Here is a 23,692-nt window from a genome sequence, read left to right as displayed (position 1 = left end):
TCAGACACGAGCATCCAGAAGCCTGTCCTCTGCTGGCAGGACCTGCCCCTGCTCAGTGGGCACAGCACAGGCCCCAGGCCCCAGCGACAGGAACAGGAAGAAGCAAGGCCAAGCAGTATGGCTAAATCCATTTATTTCAAAATAAACAGGAGTAGAATCACCCGGGAGCAACCCCGTCCCCGCCTCCTTCCTCTGTCCTATGCTATCAATAAATCAATAAATAAGTTTCCCCACCCCCAAATATTTAATAAACCTTTTCCCCATTTGCCAGCTCCAACCTCCGCTATGATACAGGGAGCTGCCCTGCCTCCAGAATATACAAAATGTTACAGAGATACAGTATATACACTGGGGAGGGAGCCCATCGCCACCAGCTTGTGCCCTTGCCAGGCCTCAGTGAGCCCCAATTGTCCCAAGGCCTGTGAGAGTGCTGCCCAGTTGTCTGTCTGGACGAGGGGGGCACATGTGCCCCAAAGTGCCTCTGAATAGAGGATACCAGAGTCCCTCTGAATGGAGGGCTGCTTGGTGGGGGGTGAGGAGGTCATCAGGGAGCTCCTGCTCCCCGAGAGAGGCAGCCTGCTATATAAACTACCTTGATTGAGCCTCTGGCTCTTTATTTTTCTGGAACTATTAATAGCCCAGAAATTAAGACAGCCCTGGCCAAGGTGGCAAGGGGTCTGCACCTATTTGTCTCCCCACATTAGATGGGGGGGCTCATCATCTTGTCTCCCCGCATTAGATGGGGGCGCATCATTTTGTCTCCCCGCATTAGACGGGGGGCTTATCATACCCGTTCTCAGGGGTCTTATCTTGCTAGTCTAAGGATAAAAGGGCGACTGGGGAAGGATGACCAGGGATGGGGTGGCAGGGAGGGGGTGGCAGGGATGGGATGGCAAGGATAGGGTGGGGGCAGAGCCCCCGGCCCCACTCCTGCTCCCCGAGAGAGGCAGCCTGCTATATAAACTACCTTGATTGAGCCTCTGGCTCTTTGTTTTTCTGGAACTATTAATAGCCCAGAAATTAAGACAGCCCTGGCCAAGGTGGCAAGGGGTCTGCACCTATTTGTCTCCCCACATTAGATGGGGGGGCTCATCATCTTGTCTCCCCGCATTAGACGGGGGGCTTATCATACCCGTTCTCAGGGGTCTTATCTTGCTAGTCTAGGGATAAAAGGGCGACTGGGGAAGGATGACCAGGGACGGGGTGGCAGGGAGGGGGTGGCAGGGACGGGATGGCAAGGATAGGGTGGGGGCAGAGCCCCCGGCCCCACTTCTCCGGGCTTTGCCTACTCGTGTCAGGCTCAGATCACCATGATCTTCACTTCGTCGTTTTCATCGGCCCGGTAGAAGAAGGGGATGCAGGGGTTGTTGCCCAAGCCTGGGTACTCCTGGGGATTCTGAATTTCACGCAGCAGCTGCATGATCTGCTGCGCAGTGAGGTTCTCAGGGGTAGCCTGGCCCAGCAGGGCCTCTCCCTGGGTAGGCTCCACATTGTCGGCGAGGCTCACCTCGTGGAGATCTTTGGAGAGAGAGTGGCAGCGCTCTGAGCTCTGAGCGATGTGCCGGCTCTCCCTTGCCTGCCCTCCCTCCCGAGGACTCTACTCACCATCCTGAGCAGTATTTTGGCTGTCGACAGCGCCAAGCTCCTGGGCAGCTGAGGGTGCTGCAGGGGCCTCACCAGCAGGGTTCTGGGCGGCTGCCACAAACTTGCCATACCATTCATTACGCTCATTCACCAAGCGTAACACCAGCTCCTGTAGCTCCAGCAGCTTCACCTGGAGGGAGAGGCACTCAACACCCCCACCCCTGTCCTCACCCCGGCCCCTGCCCACAGAGATGGTCAGAGCCCCTACCTTCATTTCCTCCTTGTCCCGAGCCAGCCGGCTAATGTACGCCTCCTTCTCCCGGTGCCGCTCCTTCAGCACTGCCCTCTGATTCTGGTAGAGGGCAATGTATTCTCCTGCAGGAAGGGAGGGCAGGCAGACAGAGCTCAGATGCTGGGGCTCCCGATCCACCACATAGCTCCCCCTGCCCCAGGCCCTGGCCTCCTGCTCACCAATGGTGTCTGTCTCTCCAGACAGCTGGATACAGCGATGCTCCAGCTCCTCCACGCGATCCTTCAGATCCACTTTCTCTTGCATCAGCTCTGTAAAGCGGTTCTGCAGCCCAGAGAGTGGGGTCAGGGCTCAGCAGTGACCGTCCCGCCTGCCCCTACCCTTCCTGGCCCATGTCAGGGAGACTCACTCACCTGCAACTTGTCCATGGCCACCTGAAGGGCCTGGTGGGTCTCCCCAGGCACACTGTCGCCCCTGGTCCCAGGGGCTGAGGCCTTCTCCAGCTCATGCTGGGTTGGGGCCGCCAGGTGAGCCAGGCGCCGGCAGCGCTGCTTTTGCTCCTTCAGCTGCCCGCGCAGCTGTGCCTGCTCTTCCTCAGCACTGGCTAAGGCCGAGTTAAAAAATGCCACCTGCGGGCAAGAGGTGCAGGTGTGCTTTCAGGGGAGGATACACAGGAGGAGGCGCAGGGAGGCGGAGAGGCCCTCAGGGGGCCTGCCTGGGGCTCAAGAATGGCGTGGTGTCCAACCACTGGCTCCCAGGAGGGGTGGGTTGGGGGTCAAGAGAAGTCAGAGGGAGAGAAACCAAGAGGTAGGAAGGGTGTCCAGGAGGGAGCACAGACGGAGGCAGGAGATGGGGCAGGGAGGCAGCTCACCATGGCCTCTTGGCTCTCTAGGTACTCCGGCATGCTCAGCTTCGGCCGGGGAGCCTCCTCCTCCTCCTCTTCGCCATCCAGTCCATCTCCTGTGGGGGCAGCCAGAAGGTCCTCAGACAACCCAACAAGGAGGAAAGGAAGAAAGCTCGGGGCCCAGCTCTGACCCTGCCTCACTGTGCAACCCTGGGCCAGCCAGGCTCCAGAGGAAAAGAATTCACTGTCCTAAATGTCTCTTCCAACTAAGTTCTATGAGGCTAAAAGTCTCCCTCATCCTTGGGCTGTGTTCTCTTCCTCTGGGCAGTCCCACTTACCTTCCCCAGGCACAGCCATGAGGCTCAGCTGGGCCTGTAGCTGCTGGTTCTGCTGGTTAGCAGCTTCTAGGCGCTCCTAAGGGGCCAGGAAAGAGAGTGATAAGGGACACGGGCCGCAGGCCTTCCCACTCAGGGGCCCAGCATTCAAACTCTCTCACCTGGGTCTCCTGCAACTCTTGGCGGGTGGTCTCGGCCGCCGCCTTGCCCTGAATTTCCTCGTGCTGCAGCCGGTCCATGATGTGGGTCTGCACCAGGACCTGCTTGTGGAGCTCCTCCTTCTCACAGGCCACCTGCTGATAGGCGGCCACATACTGCTGCAGGTGGCTCGCGTACTGGTCTCGCTGCTGCTGCAGACTCTGAGCCTCCTGGCTCTTCAGTTCCACCTACAGGGAGACCCTGGGAGTGAGGGCAGGTGGTGGCTGCTTCCAGCATCTGAGCCCAGGGACTGGGGAGACTGGGCAGAGCCCTCTGCCGCCTGCGCAGGCCCCTGGCTTCCTTGCTCCAGGGCTAAGTGAGCTCCTCCCTTGCCCAGAGCCCCAGGCCTCCTTCACCCAGCCTCATACCTCATAATAACCTTTCTTAATTTTTGACCACAGACTGGTGGAAAAGCAGACAGCGCCACCAACATCTGTTAAGTGCACACTAAGTGCCTAATACTTTACCTGCGTGATCTCATTTAATCCTCAACACACCTCAACATACGAGGAAAACGCTAATCTTCTTTTTAAGTTATGGAAACTGAGGTTTAGAGCTGTGAACAGTGACCAGTGGGGCTGAGGCGAGAATCCAGGGCCGAACCCAAGGAGCTGCCCATCACCTGCCGTCTCTTCCCCTCTGATAAGGGGCTCAATGCCTCTAGCGGGGATGACGACCTACAGTCCAGGGCTCCCCACCCTGAAAAGTCAGAGGGCAGCGGGCAACAACTAGTCACAGGCCCTCAAGGGCTCTGGGTCACCTGTACCCTGAGGCTGGAGCTGCCTCTGTCCTGGCCCCGGCACCTAGCACCTCCCCTCCCCAGAAGCTGGCGCCTGTCTCCTAGTCCTTCTCAGTTGGGGCCAGAGTTACCGTCTCCTTCAGGTCTCCCAGCTTCTCCTGTAGCTGGCCCACCTTCTTGGCCAGCTCGTTCTTGACATGCTGCTCTGAGTGCAGCGCACTGGTAATCTCCATATTATCATTGGTCTGGACAAAAAGAAGCAATCAGTGGCCACCCAATGTAGCTGGAGACCCCAGAACCTGGTGTCCACCTCCCACAGCTCAGGGAAGAGTGGTGGCAGGTAGGGAAAGCATCCCCCGCCCCCTACATTCATCTCAGCAGGGCTCTCTGGCTCACGGGGGCCTTCATGGGCACCTGTTCACGTAAGGTCTGTCCCGCCCCATTCTACAGGTGGAACAACAAAGGCCCAGAGGGGTTATGCATCTTGCCCTGCACCAAAGGCCTTGGCCAGGGAGGGGGGCAGGCTAGCCAGGTAGGGCTGCGCACCAGCCTGACGAAGCCATCCTGCAGCTCGGCCAGCTGCGACTTGAGCTCGCGGTTCTGGGTGAGAGCGCGGCTGATGGTGCTGCGGTCGCCCTCCATGGTCTCCAGAAGCCGCTTATGCTGCTCCACCTGCTCGTCCCATGACTCAGCCGCCCGTTGCAGCTCCAGCAGCCGCAGCTCCTGCTCCTGATTCAGGCGACTCAAGCTTTCGTTGTCCTGGACTTGGGCCTGCAGCTGCCCTGCCAGGCTCTTCACTTCCTTCTGAAGCTGTTCAGCTTCTGCCTGTAGCCGCTGTTCCACCTCAGATGGCCCTGCTGGGGGCTCCTGGGGTGGGGGAACAGCTGAGAAAGGAAGCATACAATAAGGGCCTCTTGCCTCTGGAGTCTCAAAAAAGCCTCTGCTGGGTCCACAGCTCCTAACTCAGCCTCCTCGCCCCAAATCTTGGCTTCCTGGCTAATAATTCCTCATGCTCATATGATGTTCAATCTGTCAAGACACTTTCAAATTGAGTTCTGTACATTTTTATGCTCAAGACAATTCTGGGTGGTTAACAGTGGGCACTCCACCCCCTTTTTGCAGATGGGGACACTGAGGCTCAAAGAGATTGCAAGACTTGCCAACTCCTGGGAAAGATCTCTGTCCCTTGGCCACAACTCCCTTCCATCCACCCACTTCCCTGGAGTATTCAAAGCCACCTTCACCAGCCCCCCGACACCAATCCTGCTGCCGGATCACTCCAGGCCCAGCTCACCTATCTGGTTCCTCAGTTCGGCCAAGCTGGTCTCCAGCACCTGCACCTGACTCATGCTGCACTCCTTCTCCTCCCTCAACTCGAATAGCTGCCCAAAGCACAGGGGGAGGAGCATACGGAGGGAAGGGATGAAGGAATGGCCAGGCGACCATCTCCCTCTACCCCCGCCTACAAAAAACACACAGCCACCTCTGGCTGCACACAGTGATGATGCATTTTACAGATGCCCAGAAAGATCAAGTGACCTGTCTAAGGTGAGAGGCTAAAGGTCACATCTCACCTTCTCTGACATCTGCTTCATCTTCTCCTGCCAAAAGGCATTCTGTTCTTTCAGATTCACCACATAGTGGTCTCTCTCCACTTGCAGTTGCTTTAGCAAATGCTTCAGCTGCAAGAATGGGGGCTGAAGTTAGCAGGTGCTGTCACTGGGCCTCACCTGCTCCTGGTCACCTGGGGTCATCCTCCTTCCACACCCCTCCCTCTGCAAAGCCTTACCTCCTCCACTTGTCTCTGCAGCTGTGCCTGCTCTTCCAGGGCCTGCTGTAACTGCTGGTTGCTATCACGGGGTTCAGATGGACTAGAAAACTGGGTGATGAAAAGTGAGGAGGTTAGATCTGGGGAGCCCAGGCTGTTCCATACAATCCCCCGACCAAAAGGGTGTGCTAGGGTCAATGTACAACTTAGGGTCAATAAAAATTTCTATCCTCATATTATTAATACCATATCCTTAGGCTTTATTTTTACTAAATACTCATTGTAAACAATTCAAATAAGTGTGCAAACTCCTCCCAACCTTTCCTCTAGCTCCCCAATCCCACCAATCTGGTCTGTATAATTCCAGACCCTTTTCTGTACACATGCAAACATATTTCATTAATGCACATCACAGCTGTGTTGTCTTGGAGTGGTGTCATATATGGTTCTGCAACTTATTTTCACTTTGCTGCGTACAAGATATATTTAATTTTTCTAACAGTTATATAGTAGCCCAACATATGCCTATTGCATACGTTAACCAGACCCTTACTGATGGCCTTTTAGATGCTATATTGAATAAGGCTACACACTGCTGGTGCTGGAAATGGGGCAGCTGGGTCACCAAGTATGGGCAGCCATCTGAACTTCACAGCAACCGTAAGCTCTAACTTCTTCTATCTCTAGCAGGCAATTTATTAGACTGCCTATCACAGGAATGGGCACAAAGGAGGCATTCAATTCATTCTTCTGACTGCCTGGGCGGATGGATGGAAGGAGCGCAGAGGAGAGCTCTCTGTTTATTGCCCAGACCAGAGCAAATGTGGAGACTCATGTTGTGCTCTGGGGGCCTGACCAAGAAAGGAGCCCTGACAAATCAGGTCACATCCTGGAGACAGCAGTCAGGAGGGTGACAGACTGCATGAGAAACAGCTGAAGGAGCTTAGACACTTTAGCACAGAGAAGATCTTAGAAAGGACAGGGGAGCCATATACCCCTCTTCCCTTTTCAAAGCATCTGAAGGTCTCTCTTGGGAAAGAGATTCGACTTTTCCCATGTTGTTCTGGAGGGAAGCCAGACCCCAGTGGAAGGAACTTACAGGAAGGCAGAGTATTGCTCAGTGTGGGGAACTGGAGAGCAGGAGCCCTCTGACCTGGGCACCCTGACTACCTGGTGGCTTGGCCCCCGAGAGGCAGTAAACAGATTCATGGGCTGGCCTTATAACTGTCATCTATAAAACAATGGTTTTCAACCAGGATGCTTTAAAAAATAAAAATTAAAAAGGCCTATCCCTGAGATTCTGATTCCATATGTCTGGGCAGGGCCCCAATTTGTAGGTTTTTATCAATCTCTGGAGGATTCTGTGGCAGGACCATAACAAGGATCCAACTCCTGGCTGGAGGCCACCCACGATGACTCCTAAAAACCTTGGCCCCAGCTGGAGGGGGCCCGGGCTCCCTGGGGCTCCAGCCCCTCACTTGTTGCAGTAGGAGCTCTGACATCTCCAGCTTCTTGCGGAGCTCCTCCACCTCGAGCTGCATGGAGTCCTTCTTTGTCAACAAGACCAGAAGCTTCTCCTCCAATTCTGAGTTCTGCTGCTTCAGGTCCTCATTGTTTTTGCTATGACGGGAGGCAGTGGAGAAAGGCATGAATAAAGAGGAGAAAGGAACCCTTTGGTGATCAACCCACCCCCCTCACCACAGAACCACAGTGGCATTGGAAGGGACCCCAGGATTAATAGTCACAAGTGGCAGGCCAGAGAGAGGACATGTGGCCTGAGACTCTGTCACCATGCCCGCTTGTACCCTCCCACTTCCTAGCACGTCACCCGCCCAAGGTCCCCCAGCCCTCCTCCACCCTCCCATCCTACTTGTTCTTGTATAACTCCAGCTTGAGGGCATCTCGCTCTTTGGTTAAATCCTTGTTGTACTGCAAATACAGAAAGGCAAGGTCAGGATTGGGCAGGCAGAAGATGCAGCTGGCAGACTAAGCAGCAACAGTAACTACTCCATGGCAACACCTCCTCACCCTGAGGTAGACTTTGTATTTTTCCAAAGCAGTTCCAAGCCCATGTTCTCATTTGTTTTTAATAAGAACTCAGGAAGGGTGGAAGAGGCAGGTAAAGAGTTCTAATTCACGGCTGGCTAACGGAGGCCCAGAGTCAGCAGCTCATACTGCTTCATTATCACTATCAGCAGCATCACCACTTCTGAACCTTGACTGAGCGCTTTACCAGGCACCGTGCGAATGATCCCACTTCCTCCTCACGATCACCAAACGAGGCAGGACGACCATCTCCAATCACAGGCAAAAAACCTGCATATTAGAGGTTAAGTCGCTTGCCTACAATCACTTAGAGCTGGGGCTGAACATCCAGGTCTGTCTGATTCTTGAACCAGACTTTCTCCCCAGGGTGGGAGAGCAGATATGAGGGGGGAAATTAAACTTGTAATCTTTTGTTCATTTTTTGAATGGAAGATACATCCACACAGTCCAAAACTCAGACGGTAGAGAAGTGGCATGTCTCCCAGCCACCCTGTTCCTCTCCCCAGGGCGTTTATGAGTCTTTTCAGACACATCTTGTATGTCTCTCTCTCTCACACACACACATGCACACTTCTCCCCTTTCTACACACATGGTGACGTACTAAAAATCCTGTTCTGTACCTTCACAGCCCAAACACCTAGCACTTGGCCAAGGCCCACAGCCAGTTAAGAGCAGGCTGGCCCTCAGGCTCTGGGCTCTGCATCCAGTGCTCACTCTAGACAGCACCCCCAGCCCCGACTCATCCATGGCAACCAACGCATCCTCGGGTTACTTCTAACAACCACACAACTTGAAAGCATCGAGAAATGGCCTGTGCGGCCTTCTGGGCAGCAAGACACTCCATCCTGCAGAAGGGACCTTCAGGCTCACTCCCCGACACCTCCAGTAGATGGGCAGGCACTGGGCTCACCTTGTCGGCCTGTTTCTGCTGCATGGACACAGCAGATAGTGTCCGCTCTAGCTCCCCTATACGCTGCCGGGAAGACTGCAGACGACTAGCAAGATCCTCCAACTCTCCTGGAATGACAGAGTTAAAGATGGACCCCAAAGAAGAAATCCCACTGCAGGCCTGCCGATGTGCCAGGCTGAGGATGAAAGGGCATCCAGATTCCCACCTGCTTTCTGTCTCGCTGCTTGTTGAGTATGAGTCAGGGCGGTATGTAAATCTGACTTCTCAGACACTAGAATCCCTATGGTCTGAATGTGAACCTTTGGGAGAAAAGCCAAACGCATGCTGAAAAGGAGGAAAAGCAATGTTCCCTAGGGGCCATAGGGGACAGCATACAGTCCACTCACCTGCAGCTGCTCTCTTAGAGCTCCTTGCTCCTTTGCAAGCTTTTGCTTAAATTCGTTCTTCTCCTGCAGGAAAAGAAACATCTCTTACTAGGAGGAGGTGGAGATGAAACAGCAAAGGACATGCCCCCAGAATGCCACCAATGGCCCACCAATGACACCAGATTATGGTGGGGGGAGGGGGCGGGGGGAGCTCTATTTCTCCAGGCTGGGAGCAGGCAAGACAAGGCCTCAACCTCTGAGTCCTCCCCCAAACCCAGCAGCCACGTAACGGACAAAGAAATCACATTACTTTCTCTAGTTGATCCAAAATGTCCTGGTTCTGCTGTTTCTGTGGAAAGAGTCAAAGGAAGGTGACTGAGGTTGGCCCCCCTTTCCTATGCTCCCCAGACCAAGAAGGAGGGATGGGCAGGTGCCAGGAGTGGGTTTTAAAGGGAGAGTTCACGGGGACATGAACTGACAAACTCTCCTTAAGTTCCCGAGCAAAGTGACTGCATCTTAGGTGGTTTTGTCATGGCTACAGAAGTGAGAGTCTGAATCCAGACTCCCTTGAAAGGACAATGACACAAGCCTCTAGAAGTGGACTTTGAGAAGGGAAAGACTCCCCTTCTTCTGTTTGGGATTTGGAAGGGTGCATTCAACAAAAATTTACTGAGCACTTACTACAGACCAAGTTCTGTCCTTAGCAGCAGGGATATAGAAATGAAAAGGACCTTTTGAGCTGGAGAGGACCTTGGATACCCTCTAATTCTACCTCCTCAGGAAACTGAAGCCCAGGGAGGAGAAGTGACTCGTCCAAGGTCAAAGACAGAGCAAATTAGGGGCTGAGTCAGGGCTGGAACACACCAGTCACGCTAGTGCTTCCCTTAGAGGCCACAGACCCAGGGCAAGTGTGGAGAGGACTCAAGCAGGGGTGTCTGGAGAACAGAGTAGGCAAAGAGGACAGCCATAGAAACAGCCATGCTGCATGCTCCGTGCTCTGGGGTCCCTCCACCTGACACCTAGGCCCCCCAACCCCATTCTCCCTTGGCACCAGGGGCCCCCAGCTCCTTTCTTAGGGCCCCAAGGGGAAACTGGAGCCCAGGATTGGCAGCACAGAATCAGGGGACCCCACTGGACTCTTACCAATTCCTCTATCTTGCTACTGAGTTGTTTGTTTGTTAGATTGCTGGAGTCCAGGGCTACTGATAGCTCTTGGTACCGGCTCTGAGGCGCATGCAGAGAGGAGGAGTTGGAGGAAGGGTGGGGGAGAGGTAGAGAGAGCAATCATTAGGGTTGGGGGGTGTCTGGGCTGTCTCAGCTGGCAGCGGGGCACCCAGCCCCGGCTATGAGAGGAGGTAGGGGGCTGGCCTGCAGGGTCACTGGGCCATAGTCCAGGGCCACTTACCTCCAGATTCTTTATATTAGCAGAAGATGCTAGGCCCTCCCCATTGACGTATGATGTAGACTAGGAGAGATCAAAGAGCTCACATGGAGATGCTCTCTGGCTCTCTCAATGCCTAAGCCCTCTAACTTCCTGTCTTCCCCATCAACTGGCAAAATTTTATTTGCTGCCTAACTTGGCCCCCTCCTCCCATAACCCCTTTGAGTCAACTTCCTATGGTTCTCATCTCCCCCTCATCCCTCCTCTCCCAAGCACCTCTCTTCCTGTGCTTTCTGCAGTAGGATGAACGGATGCAACGCATCTCGTAGTCCAACCCCTTCATTTGCACAGCTTCAAAGAGGAGACTCGGAAATAATGACTAGCTAAACATTGCCCAGCTGACTCAGCTGGTCCCAGGATCTTCCCTCCCTTTTGGTAATCTCTGCCTCAGTTTCTTTCTATCATCTTTTCCTTTCCCCTCTCCCCCCTGCTCTGGGCTACAAATTCTGGGGTACCTCGTTCACAAGACCGTTGAGCTGCTGAGAAAGCTGGCGCAGGCTCTCAGTAGATGAAAGGGATCTAGGGATGAGCACAGGGGTCAGGGCTGCAGGAGGCTAGAGGGGAAGGGGGGCATGGGCAGCAGCCTGTCCCAACTCCCTCAGCCTAGGGACTACTGCCCCCATCAGAGACACTCACATGCTTTCATCCATGGGACTAGGACCATTTTCAGCATCATGGCTCTGTTTGGGAAAAAAACACATGAGGTAGTCACTCAATTTCCGTTTAGAAGACAGAAATCTTCCATGGGTGGGGTGAGCCAAGCGCATTCCGATAACCTTCCATCTTCCCAAACCTCAAAGAAAACCTGGTCTTGGCCTCCCCCATTCCAGCCCTCGGGAAGGGCACCTGGCTCTAGGAACCAAGCTGCCTGAAGAAAGGGGAAGAGACTCCACAGGAGATACGATCCTCTGGGAAGGAGGAGGGGACGAACATACAGTGGGGCAGCGGGGAAAGGCACAAACCTGAACTGATGCCATGCTAGTGACATGGGGGTGACTAGCACTGGGGGAAGGGACACCATCAGGTGACACGGTGTCAACAGCAGGTGCTGAGGCAGCAGCGGCGCGGTCTTTGGGCGCCTGTCACAGAACAGAGCAGGCGGTTAGGGTGCCATGCAGGAAAGAAGGCAACTCAATGCTATGGATACAGGGGTGCAGAGCGGGTAGGACAGGTGTTGCTGCAGTCAGAGTGACAGTCACACATGCTGGGAGCTACCCTGGGGTATGGCTATCGCTCGTCCACGTTTCAGGCTGCTCTGCAGCCTTCTGGGCAGCCAAAGCCTAAAGTAGGGATGGCACGACCTCCTTCGTGAACACATGACGGCCTTGTTCTCCCCGGAGCTCAGCAAATGACCAGACCAGGCTCTGACCTGTGGCAGCCACAGCAGGTGGAAAGAGGTGTGCCAAGTTAGGGAGAAGGAAGGCACTGCTCTTGCAGAAAGCCAATCTGTGCCTCTGAGTGACCCTCACCCTGGGCCTCTGCTGGGCAGAGGCTGGTGCTAATGAAGAAGCTAACTGCCTCTTTCCTTTCTGGCTCTGATTTCCTCCCTTCCCTCCTCCCCTCAACTGCTGGCTGTGTTTGCCCAATTCAGATATTCAGGCCTTTTCTGGGAAAGAGGCAGCCCAACTAGAAGCCTCTCCCTGCTCCTCGAGGTACCCCCCACCCCCAACCTCCTCACTCCAAAACACCTACCCAACCAAGAAACCGAGAAACCAGAGGTAAGATGTCTACCCTTTGACTCTTAACATCCTAGACAACAATCCTGGGACTGAGGACCAGGAGCCATAAAGAAGCTGCTCCTTCTTCCCCAACTGGACCCACTGGCTTGACCAGAGCCCCATCCAGCCTCTTTCCAGGCTCAGATCTGACAGCTACTTGAGGCCTCTGGCTCTGGAGATCTAATGTCCAACAGGCCAGATGGGCAGAGATGGGGAAGATGGCTGACAGGCTAAAGCTTAATGAGCAAAGAGCACCACGGAGCCAAGGCCAGCCAGCAAGGCTGGGTCAGGGAGGAAGAGGCTGCACTTCTCCTGGGGGAAAGGGCCACCTGCTCTCTGGACCCCTCAGCCCTGCCCTCTGAAAACCCAAATGTACTGCCCTCCTTAGAGCAAGTGCTGGCAGAGCCTGAGAAGCTGAGGACTCAAGCTGTTTGCACGTTTACCGTCCACATTGTGACCACCTTTGGCCCTAGAACCTGGTGTTGCCTTGCCAACCTGTACAACTGAATCTAACAGGGAAGAGCAGGGGTTCAGCAGTAGGCCGGGCATGAGACTCTGGGGGAGGTGGGCACACTCATAGCCCTGGGCCCTGGCAAGCCCGGTCCCTCCCAGCATCTTGGGTGCCCACTGATCTCTAGAATTAGAGGTATTAAATATAGAAAACATGACTATTTTGTGAGCAATCAAGTTATTTCATCATTTTAAGCCTTGTAGGTAAGTGTGGACTTCTAAGAAAACATTGTCCACTCCCCTCAAATGTCCCATTCCATTAAAAATTGGTGTATTTCTCCAACATTCCCCATTTCTGGAAATGCTTTCAGTGCTGCCCAGGCTCCTGTAATCCCAGGCGTGCCGTACTGAGTAGAAAACTTAAGTGAGAAACAGTTATTGACAGAGAGAGGATTTAAAAATAACAAGAAGGGACTATGAGGATCTGGGTCTTCATTTCCAGGAGAAGAGAGGGATGCGGGCACAGAATCTTCGAACATGAGTGCACACACATGGCTTCAGGACTCCTCTACGCCTGGGCTCCCCTTATGTGCCACTCAGTGTCTCCTCTGAGTCGACAAGATGAGTTACCATACCTGGACAGACCTGATCAACTGGGCGTGAGCAGTCCCGATGATTGAAACTCTCCAACAGCAGCCAACAGGGCCCTGTCCCAGCCCCTCTCCCCACGCCCATCTCCAACAGGAGCTGGCCCTGTTTCAGCCCTACTCCTCTGGCCTGGCAGATCTCCCTCGAGGAAGCTAACTGAGGAGGAAGTGCCAACGTCATGTCCAGAGGAGGTCATCTCCCAGCCAGTGCACCCCAAACACCAGCCCTTCTGGGAGGTGCTCTGTGAGCTCATAATCCTGGCTGTTACCTGTACTATGCACTCTGCCAGGGACTCCCATTTCCCCCACACTCGGTAAGGATGAATGTCACCCACCTCTAATCTTCAAACTGGCCTCAAATGCCACCCCCTCCAGCCTCAAGTCCATTTAGTACCAACCTCTGCCTCAGTTTAGCATCTGCAACAGTGCCACCTTCTACCCTGCTTCTTTCAGCAGCGCCTGCCTGCCTCAGGGTGCATTCTAGCTGGTTTACCTACTTTCTCCAGCACCTGGCAGTGTCTCTGCTATCAAGGGCCCACTGAATACGGTTAAGTGTCTGGTCGATTTTTACAAGACGAACGGGGCAGAATGTCCTGGTCACTCATCTGTTTGGCTAACCTCACATCCTTTACAGGTAGTTCCCCTGAAAAAATAACCTCAATCCTTGTAACTATAATACAAACTCCCTTTCTCTTAACTCTACATTCCCTACTTTCAAACCAAAATGAATCAACTCAAAAAATCACAAACTGCACTGTAGTCTACTGGTCTTTCGGGGACAGATGCCCAAAGGGCAAGACAGTTTGGTTTTATTTAATCTCTCCAAGTCTGACAGCACCACTGGGCATTCAAACTTGAGGCTCAAAAAGCCCAAATGCAGGACCGGCCCCATGGCCGAGTGGTTAAGTTCGTGCCTTTTGCTTCAGTGGCCCAGGGTTTCACTTGTTCGGATCCTGGGCGCAGACATGGCACCGTTCATCAAGCCATACTGAGGCGGCATCCCACATAACACAACCAGAAGGACCTACAGCTAGAATGTACAACTATGTACCAGGGGGCCTTGGGAAGAAGAAGAAAAACAAAAAACAAAAAAAAGAAGATTGGCAACAGATGTTAGCTCAGGTGCCAATCTTTAAAATTAAAAAAGCCCACATGCCACACACCTGCTCTGGAAGCTATTCCCAAATACCTTTACCCTTCAAGGTGCATCTCACCTTCTCCAAGACAATAAAAGATGTGGGGGAAGGAAAAAAACCCCAACCAACCAAGCAGGTGAAAAAGCAGACATGAACAGGCCAAGGGTTAATGACAGCAACATAAAATAAGCCAGAGGCAAATGATCCCCCAAAGCAGAGAAGCCGAGGGGCATGCAGAGCTGGGAGGGAGCAAGCCAGAGAGGGGGCTCGGCACTGCCTCACCTTCCAATTGTCCAATGAGGGGAGTGCTACCCCATTGGAGCGGTTAAGGTCAGACACCAGCACCTTCAGAATGTCCTGAATCTATAGGAGGTGAAAAGGGAAAAACAAGGGCAGGGGGAGAAAGAGAAAAGTGGCTTAGTGAGAGGCAAGAGAGTCAAGGAAGGAAGAAGAGACGGTTCAGGGCAATGGAACGCTAGAGAAGAGAGAAGGGGATCAATACCAAAGCCTGTGCCATCTTTCCAAACAGCCACTTGCTGCCTTGCCAGAGGCAGAAATCAACATAAACAAATAGATGGAAAAGTCCCCTGAAAGATGCCGTCACATAGAGTGGAGTCGCCTGACCACTGCAGCTCTTAATACATCCATGACATACTCTCCTCAGGCCCTGGATGCTAGGAGTCTGAAAAAGCTCCAGACCCCCATCTCCATTTTAAAAACCAAACTTCCAAGTAAGGGGTCGCTTGAACAAAGGGGGCTACAGCTAAAAAATAAGTTTGAAAGACAGTGATCTGATCCAACAATATCATCTTAAGATGAGGAAACTGAGGCCCGGGGAGGAAGTGATTTTCCTGAGGTCATCCACCAAGCTGGTGGCAAAGATGGACTAGCAACTCAGATCAGCTCCTAATCCAAGTGTCTGGGGCTCTCCTCATCACAGCCTGGGACTCTCTTGGTGCTTCCTAAAGGGAGAGAACATGAGAAGTGGCTGCTCTCACAGCCTGGCTTCCCCCTGAGGCTGGGGATGAGAAAATCACCAGAGCAGCAAGTGAAATAGCAACCACCCTTTATTGAATGTTTACTTCGAACCAGGCCCTGGACTAAGGGACTAATATAAAAACATCAACAATCCCACCTAAACATCCTAAGTGTAAGTAAGACAATATTACCCCGATTTTGCCAATGTGGAAAGAGAGACCCAAAAGAGTTTAAGCGATTTGCCCCAAATCATATCCCTAGCAGAGGGAGAGGGAAGATTCAAACCAGTACCTGATACTTCTTCCACAGTCTTAATCACTACCCTTTACTGCCCCGTGAGCATCCCTGTCCCTGGATGCCTGGCCAGCTAAGACTCACATCCTCAGGAGAGTGACAACCATCAGAAGTGGTTATCTCAGAGCTACTGCCATTTTTAATCTTCTTTTTCTTCTTTTCGAAAGGACCAAGGTTGTTCTTCTGCTGATATTCCTTCAACTGCAGAAAGGAAAAGCAGGGGGACTCATGAGAACTATGAGCCCCTGTATTCACATCCTATTTTACAGTTTACAAAATACACTTATACTCATCATCTGATTTAATGCCACCAATGACCCTACAAGGTGTTGTAATTCTCACTTAACTGAAGAAATGGACTGATAACATGGCTTAAAAAAAAAAAAAAGGCAATAATGGAACTTAAACTCAGTCTTCTGATTCCGAGTTCTGGGGTTATGCCGGAATCAGCAGCTGCCAGGGGCCAAAACCAGGGGCCTGGCCAGCTAAGACTCACATCCTCAGGAGAGTGACAACCATCAGAAGTGGTTATCTCAGAGCTACTGCCATTTTTAATCTTCGTTTTCTTCTTTGCGAAAGGACCAAGGTGGTTCTTCTTCTGATATTCCCTCAACTGCAGAAAGGAAAAGCAGGGGGACTCATGAGAACTATGAGCCCCTGTATTCACATCCTATTTTACAGTTTACAAAATACACTTATACTCATCATCTGATTTAATGCCACCAATGACCCTACAAGGTGTTGTAATTCTCACTTAACTGAAGAAATGGACTGATAACATGGCTTAAAAAAAAAAAAAAGGCAATAATGGAACTTAAACTCAGTCTTCTGATTCCGAGTTCTGGGGTTATGCCCGAATCAGCAGCTGCCAGAGGCCAAAACCAGAGGCAGAGGTGGAGAAGTAAACATTTCAGTGATCAGAAATCAGATCCTTTCTTATGTCTATCAGAGCTGCACATGACTACTTCTCAAACTTTTACCTCAATGTATCCTAATGGCAGAAGGCAGAGAAGGCACACTTCTAGCAAATCTGGGAACGTAACAGAAAGAGGACAACCCGAGCACTATTTCAGAGAGAAGTCTATCATAATCTTACAAATACATGCAAATGTCACCCCTAAGTACATTTATATAAAAGGCTTTTTCTCTCTTAAGAGAATCAAGCAAAATTGCTGCTTCAGTCTCATATTTATCCTGTGGCACCCAGAGCACCCCGTGTTCAGATGATTTGGGGAAGACTCCCAGCTGTAAAGTTCAGTTTCCTGGGATCTGTTCCACAGAGGATAAGCAGACCTCACTCCAACACTGACTGAGGGGCACTCTGGTCCCAGAATCATAGGGAATTAGAACGGGAGGTAGAGAATTCATATTAAAAATTTGAAAGTGTCTCTGGAGAGTAGAAACCTGGGAGAAAACCAAACTAAACGTTCTCCCCATTGTCACCCAGAGATGTTGTCAAGGTTTCGAGATCACTGGTGAAATGTAGGCTTTTCACACCGTCTGTGCCAAAGGATGGGGGACAGTTTACAGTCAGGGAGCCTGAAACCTCTCCGACCTGGGTCCCATAGTCCCAAGTCCCCTTCAAGCTGGAAATTTGTGTCGCGACCAGAGAAACTGTTAAGGAAAACTATGAAAACACTAAGGGATGGGTCCTAAGATCAAACACCGGGCTCGCGGCGGTAACTATAGCGACGAGGGGGATTGTGACTTCACTACATTCCACTCCTCCCTCCTCCCCTCCCCCCGCCCCCACCGCCGCCCGAGTCGCCACTCCGCGGTGGGGGAGGAAAGCGCAGGGCTGGGACCGAGGTCCTTGGAGACCGGGAGCTCAGGGGCCCGGGGAACCCAGGAGGTCTGATTCTGGGCGGCAGGAGGCGAGAGCTGAACCTGGAGCGGGGAGCCCCGGGAGTTCCTGGCCAAAAGTCACCCAGGGGCGACGCGCGAGGGCGGGGGCTGGGCTGCCAGGGGGCGGGACTGGCTAAAAAGACTTTGGGGGGACGCCAAGGGGCGCCGAGGGGCTCGCTCCGTGTGCCTCAGGGGCAGCACAGACTCTGGCCACTGCCCGGCTGTAGGAGAGGCCTCGGGCTGGGTCAGGGAGCCGCGACCCCGCACGTTTTACCTTTTTTTTGGCCGCGGCCAATTTCATCTGTCGGGTTTCTTCCGACATCTCGGGACAGGGAGGGTAAGGGCGGGGCCACATCAGCGCCATCCCGGCAACCACTGCGGAATAACTTCCGGCAGTCACCGCGCAGCCGTGCGACTGAGCCAGAGAAGGCGGGGCGACGCCTTTTATAGGCAGCGGTGTGGGCGTGGCCTCAGCGCTTACATCCCATTGGTCCGTGGGAAAAATAAACGGAAAGGGGGCGTGGCCAGGCTGCCGTAGGCAGGGAGGAACGGGTGAAGTCACAATGAAAGCTGCGCGCGCAGCCGCTGTCTCCGCCCACCTTAGGGGGAAGGGCGGGGCCTGATCTCGCAGAGTGCGCGCGCAGCTCGCCGTTTGACCGTTCCCGGTCTCGGTCGCCGGACTCCAGTTACCTGGCGAACCTGAGAGGCCACTGTCCTGCCCTCGCCCTGGACCCTTCACCGCTGCAGACCCCCCCAAGACGGGGACCCCGGACCCCAGGCCTCAGGAGGTGGGCCAGGAGCGGACAGCAGGGGGAAAGCGCATCCTTTCACAGTCCCTTTCCTGACTCCCCCATAGCTCTGTCCCAGGCTTTCTCATCCCAGAGATCACCTCCAGAGACCCCCGTCCAGTCCTCCACACACTCCCCACTATCAGAATCTCCCCTCCCTCGAGGATCCCTACCCTGACCCCGGGAGCAATTTGCTCCCCTTCCAACTGGATCCAGTCCCGGTCGCTCCTACTTACCACCTGCTCCTCCTCCCGTACCCCGGCAGTCCCCCTTTCCTCCCAGAGCGGACTCTAGGTCCCATCGGCTTTTCTTCCCTCGGATTCCTCTCCAGGACTCAACCAGGACTTTCCAAAAGTTGCCGCGGAGCCTTCCGATCTCCTGTGAGTATGCCTGTGCTCCGCCCCCGTTGCCCTCCACCGTGTTAGGCACTGCTGCTCCCAAGCCCTCCTCCCCATCCCCAAGGGCAGCTGGCCCAGGCCCACCGCCAGCCGTCTTCAAGGTCTTCTCCCAGGAGACCTTATTCTGCTGAGCCACTCCAGGTCGTTTCTCAGTCCTTCCTCATCTTTTTCATCTGCCCACCAGGCTTCACAGAAGAAGCAGTGTCCCGTCCTTTGTCATCGGTACCCCAGGCTCTAAGTGGGCTCTGTCTCTCCTGCCTGACCACACCACAAGTGGTTGGTTTTGTTCTTTTTCACACTCTTATCCCTTCCCTCACCCATTCCACCCACACAGAAGCCACTCTCCTTCCCTCAAACACATGTGCTCTCTCCGGGCTTAGGGCTTTTAGAGATACTGTTCCCCATCTGGAATACTTTCGTCCAGCTTTTTGCCCAGCTGATGCCAGCTCATCCTTTAGAGTTGGGCTTCCTCAGAGGAACTTCACCCCCAGCCCTGGCTCTGCCCAATTCTCCTGTTAGACAGTCTCTTAGCTCTCTGTACTTCAGTGTCAAAGCATTTTTCAGACTTGTCATTAGTTGATTAATCTGTCATTCACTCATTCGTTTGACCAATTTTCCTGAGTCCCAGCTATGTGCCAGGTATTGCTGTAGACACAGTGCCATCAGCAGTGAACAAAACAACATCCCTGCCCTCATGGAATTTACATGCCACAATGAAAATAATAATAATAATAATAATAATGAAATGCATATTATGCCAGGTGGAGGTAGATGTTAGAGAACTGCAGGTCAGAGGGATGGTGAGTGATTGAGGAGTGACCATTGAGATGGGTGGTCAAGGCAGGCCTTTCTGATGGAGTGTGACCTGTGAGTAGAGCTTGAAATGGAATTATCTAGAGGAAGAGCATAATTGTTGGGTGTTTCATTTTTGGGACTAGGCTTCTTTCCCTGGAGGCGCGGGGGACAGACTTGATGTCTGACGCATTGCTGAACCCCGGGAGCCTTTCCCCGTGCCTAGCAGATAGTACTTACTGACTGTTTGTTGACTGACTGGTTGAAAACTCCTGTCCTAAGAATAGGAACCATGTCTTCCTCTCTTCCTTGGTTTCTTCTTGTATCATGTGTAGACAGTCGATCCAACACACATTTCCTGAAGATTGGCAGTGTACCAGGCACCGGCCTTCGCAGCGTTTCCAGGCAGAAAGGGCAAACATAGACTGTAGCCTCAGGGAAGGGTGTTGTTTCCAATGAGATTATAAATCCAGTGACATCATAGACTTGAGAAGAGAATTCAAGAAGTAGACCTGAATCAGATTCTCTGGGGTCAGATTGGGGACCAGGATGGACCCTTTAGTTAGGATTGAGTTTGGCTGGGAGTGAGAGAAAACCCCAAATAATGGTGGCTTGAGCAGTCATCAGGGACCCAGGCCTCTAACTTGTTCCACCACATCTTCAACCTGGCTTCTACCTCATCTTCCAAGATAGCTGTTTGGCTCCAGCATTGCTTCTGTGTTCCAGGAGACAGGAAGGAGGAAGGCCAGGGAAAGGCGTATCCTATCCCTGGAAGGACAATTCCCAGAGTTGCATACACCATTTCTGATTAAGTTCCACTTGCCAGAACTTAGTTTTAGGGCTATATTTAATTCCAAGGAAAGCTGGGAAATGTAGTCATATTGGGAGGTAGGGGTGTCTATTACCAAACAGAAGCAAGGAGGAGATATTGGGAGAAAACTTGTAGGTTCTAAATTGTGGATAATTGATCAGTCTGGCTAATGACTTTTTGTGCCACTCAGCGGCCATCTCCCAAGTCTGACCTGGCTGATGGGACCAGCGAGGATTCTCTGCACCTTGACATTCAGAAACTGAAGGAGAAGAGGGACATGCTGGACAAGGAGATCTCCCAATTACTATCTGAGTAAGTTCCTCGTTGGGTTCCTCAGCATGCTTAAGATAACTTTTAACTAGTGCCTAGTAACTGAAACTCAGTTGCTCTTGGATTTCGGGTGTCTTCAGCAGCCTGTCTCAGGTAGGGTGTGGTCAAGCTCAGGAGGACCAGGAACTGGGAACTGGAAAGCTGTCAGGAATGGAGGGTATCGCTCTCCCAGCCTCTCTGGGGCCCGTGTTCTCTGCCTCTGCTTCTGCATACACACAGACTTCTTTCTCTCTCTGCAAGGGATGTTTTTTAGTGCTTAGGGGAAGCTGACTCTTCCACAACTCCTGAGTTTTCTCATGCCCCTTGCTCCAGCCACATGGCACAGACTGAGCAGCCTTTGAATGTGCATTTCACACTTGAGGGGATCTGACTAGCCACTCATGTGAATCCTTCAGCTGTGGCCAGGATCACATAGTACCCGTGTGGCTAGGGACCCTACCCTAAGGGTATGGGGAGCATTTGCCAGGAGTGAGTGGCCAGATCCCATGCCCTTCTGTAAGCTTCTTGAGGGCAGGGTCTATCTTGTGATCATCATGTCCCCAGTGCCAAGCACCTAGGAACCCTGAGTGAACATTTGCTAAATAGATGCTTCGTTACGCTCTGACCCTTGGATCCTCATCAGCTTTCTTAACCATTCTCTCTCTCTCCATCCCTCATCCCAGAGGCTACAGTGTGGGTGAATTGGAGGACCACATCTCCCAGCTCCACATGTATAATGACATCAAGGATATAGGCCAGATGCTGCTGGGCAAACTAGGTGAGCAGCATGACTCCGGAGGAGCGGCCGGGGCTTCGAGGGAGGCCCCATCACCCAGGGGTAGTTGGCTTTTGCTCCTGGGCCTTCTAACTTGCCAACCCTCTCGCCTTTCCCAGCTGCCCCACTCCCTGAGTGCCCCTACCCTCCCTGGCTACCTAGCAAAGCAACTGTACAGCTCTTCCCTGAGTCCTAAGTTTTTTTTTCCCTCAAGTGTAGAGCCTGCTTTAAAGCTGCAGGCAGGGGCTGGCCCTGTGGCCAAGTGGTTAAGTTTGCACGCTCCACTTCGGCGGCCTAGGGTTTCACTGGTTCGAATCCTGGGCGTGGACATGGCACCACTCATCAAGCCATGCTGAGGTGGCATCCCACATGCCACAACTAGAAGGAGCCACAACTAAAAATACACAACTATGTACCACGGGGCTTTGGGAGAAAAAGGAAAAATAAAATCTTTAAAAAAAAAAAAAGCTGCAGGCAGGTTTGAGCATAGGCTCGCCCACCTGCTAGACTGAGGACTAGGGTTCCCAGCCTTCTGGGGTCTACTCGGACTGATCGAGACACCATCCTTGCCTCAAGTAGCTGACTTGCTCCAGAGGCAGAAAGTGCAAGGGCAGCTCTGTGTGGTTTAAAGGGGTATTTTGTTCTTCCTTGAACACAGTCTCACTATCCAGAGGGCTTAGCCAAGGCACAGACCCCGGTAGGTACCCCTTGGAGGTAAGGAAATGTGTCATTGGCCTCCATTCCATCCCCTGGCTCCGACTGGTGGCCAATCTCATGTTCAGCAGCCAGTGGCCATTTGGGACAATGTCCAGAGCTGGGACCTCCTGCCTAGTTGCTGCGTGAGTTCTAGTACTTGCAGAGTTACTCATCAGCATCCAGGATTCCACGGCAGGGCGGGCTTCTCTGTGCTTCAGTAGGGCATGTGTCCCAAAGGAGGGAAAGGAGAAAATAGGAGAGAAATATAGATGGATGAAGAGAGGAGGATGATCAGGGCCCAGGAAGAAAGAAATATGAGGAGACTGTAGCCTGGTGGCTAGGGGCATAGCTCTTGTTAGCCAGAACCCAACTTGAGACCTGTCCTTCCAGGTCGTAGGACCTGGAGTGGGCAGCCTCTCCTCTCTGATTTGTTCAGTGAATGTTTACTGAGCACCCACTCAGTGCCACTCTACAGGGTATGAGGACATTTTGGTGATCCAGACACTTGAAAGTCTCTGTTCTCATGTGACTTATGTTTTGGTGTTGAGGTGGGCCGGGGGAATGGTCTGTAAGTAAAGGAGCACAAACAAAGGAATTCTAAAATGTGTTCAGTGCTGTGAAGGAAACAGGACAGAGATGGGGAATATTGAGGTATGAACAGGATGGCAGGTGGGGATGAGATAGGTGGTCAGGGAAGGCCTCTGAGGAGAATCCTTCCCATGGGAGGAAAGAAGAGGCTTTGAGGGAGCAGGAGGAAGGACGTCACCAATAGCAAGGGCACAGCCCATGGGGCGGGCCCCAGATGGAATGTAAATGTATGCGTACGTTTTCAGCAGATGACTCGACTGTAGCTGCTCTGTGTGGAGAAAGGGTCCTAGGGGAGCTTTGTTTGACCTCTCTGCAAAGTAGGGTGGGGGTTCAGCGAGTCTAGTTTGGGGTGGCCAGGCAGGGCCCCCCGTGGAGGGGTCTGGAAGGAGTAACAGGCAGGCTATCTTGGGCAAGTAGAGGAGCAAGAAGAAGGTTCAGGAGTGAGTCCTGGATAGGTCAGGGCTCTGGCCATTCTCCCCCTCACTTCTCCCACTGGCTGTTCATCCTTCCTTCCTTCCTTCCAGCTGTGATCCGCGGTGTCACCACCAGAGAGTTGTATCCAGAATTTGGCCTAGACATGAGTGACTGAGCAGAGGCTCACAGCCCTTGTCCACAGCCCACTGGGAGAGACAGAGGTGGACATGAGAAGCAGTGAGAGCCCAGCCAGCACACCTACAGGCTTTCCAGTGAGAAAATCTCAGAAGCTTTTTTCTAGAGAGCCCAGAGAAGAGGGGTGCAGGGAGAAAGGGGTGTTCCCAGCTCCAAGGTTCCTGAAATGTCCCAGTGATACCTCTGTATGTGTATATATATCCTATTTGTAAATAAACATATGAGCAATCTTCTCTTTTTCTTTGCTGAGGGAGATTCTCTCTAAGCTAACATCTGCTACCAATCCTCCTCTTTTTTTTTTTCCTTGAGGAAAATTAGCCCTGAACTAACATCTGTGCCAGTCTTCCTCCACTTTGTACGTGGGACACTGCCACCAC

General features: G+C 52.8%; 2 protein-coding genes across 16 annotated transcripts; one reads left to right on the top strand and one right to left on the bottom strand.

Moving 5' to 3' along the window:
* Positions 1 to 116: 116 nt before the first annotated feature.
* GOLGA2 (golgin A2) lies at positions 117 to 17,970 on the bottom strand. 15 transcript variants are annotated; one of them, XM_044778652.2, is made up of 28 exons: positions 17,824 to 17,970; positions 16,201 to 16,317; positions 15,789 to 15,905; positions 14,715 to 14,795; positions 11,444 to 11,560; positions 11,118 to 11,161; positions 10,937 to 11,000; positions 10,446 to 10,505; positions 10,184 to 10,264; positions 9,351 to 9,389; positions 9,062 to 9,124; positions 8,881 to 8,974; positions 8,676 to 8,782; positions 7,589 to 7,647; positions 7,197 to 7,338; positions 5,740 to 5,829; positions 5,525 to 5,632; positions 5,245 to 5,332; positions 4,497 to 4,834; positions 4,082 to 4,195; positions 3,175 to 3,399; positions 3,017 to 3,092; positions 2,706 to 2,794; positions 2,248 to 2,463; positions 2,056 to 2,158; positions 1,853 to 1,959; positions 1,606 to 1,774; positions 117 to 1,518 (listed from the first exon to the last, which is right to left on the bottom strand). In XM_044778652.2, the coding sequence occupies exons 1-28, from the start codon at positions 17,911 to 17,913 to the stop codon at positions 1,301 to 1,303; spliced, it is 3,216 nt and encodes a 1,071-aa protein (XP_044634587.1). In that variant the 5' UTR covers positions 17,914 to 17,970; the 3' UTR covers positions 117 to 1,300. The 15 variants fall into 15 exon arrangements, with proteins under 15 accessions (XP_044634587.1, XP_044634589.1, XP_044634591.1 ...); XM_044778654.2 differs by lacking the exon at positions 10,184 to 10,264; XM_044778656.2 differs by lacking the exon at positions 11,444 to 11,560.
* Positions 17,226 to 23,545, top strand: SWI5 (SWI5 homologous recombination repair protein). The gene is given in 6 exon segments (XM_044778675.2): positions 17,226 to 17,532; positions 17,535 to 17,578; positions 18,669 to 18,717; positions 20,529 to 20,650; positions 21,331 to 21,425; positions 23,231 to 23,545. Coding segments are annotated over 6 exon segments (558 nt in total). The 5' UTR covers positions 17,226 to 17,349; the 3' UTR covers positions 23,296 to 23,545.
* The last annotated feature ends 147 nt before the right edge of the window (positions 23,546 to 23,692 follow it).

Source organism: Equus asinus, chromosome 10 (assembly GCF_041296235.1).
Source record: "Equus asinus isolate D_3611 breed Donkey chromosome 10, EquAss-T2T_v2, whole genome shotgun sequence".
NCBI classification, from domain to species: Eukaryota; Metazoa; Chordata; class Mammalia; order Perissodactyla; family Equidae; genus Equus; species Equus asinus.
The sequence above is the reverse complement of the archived record's forward strand: the minus strand, read 5'-3'. Positions and strand labels throughout refer to the sequence as shown.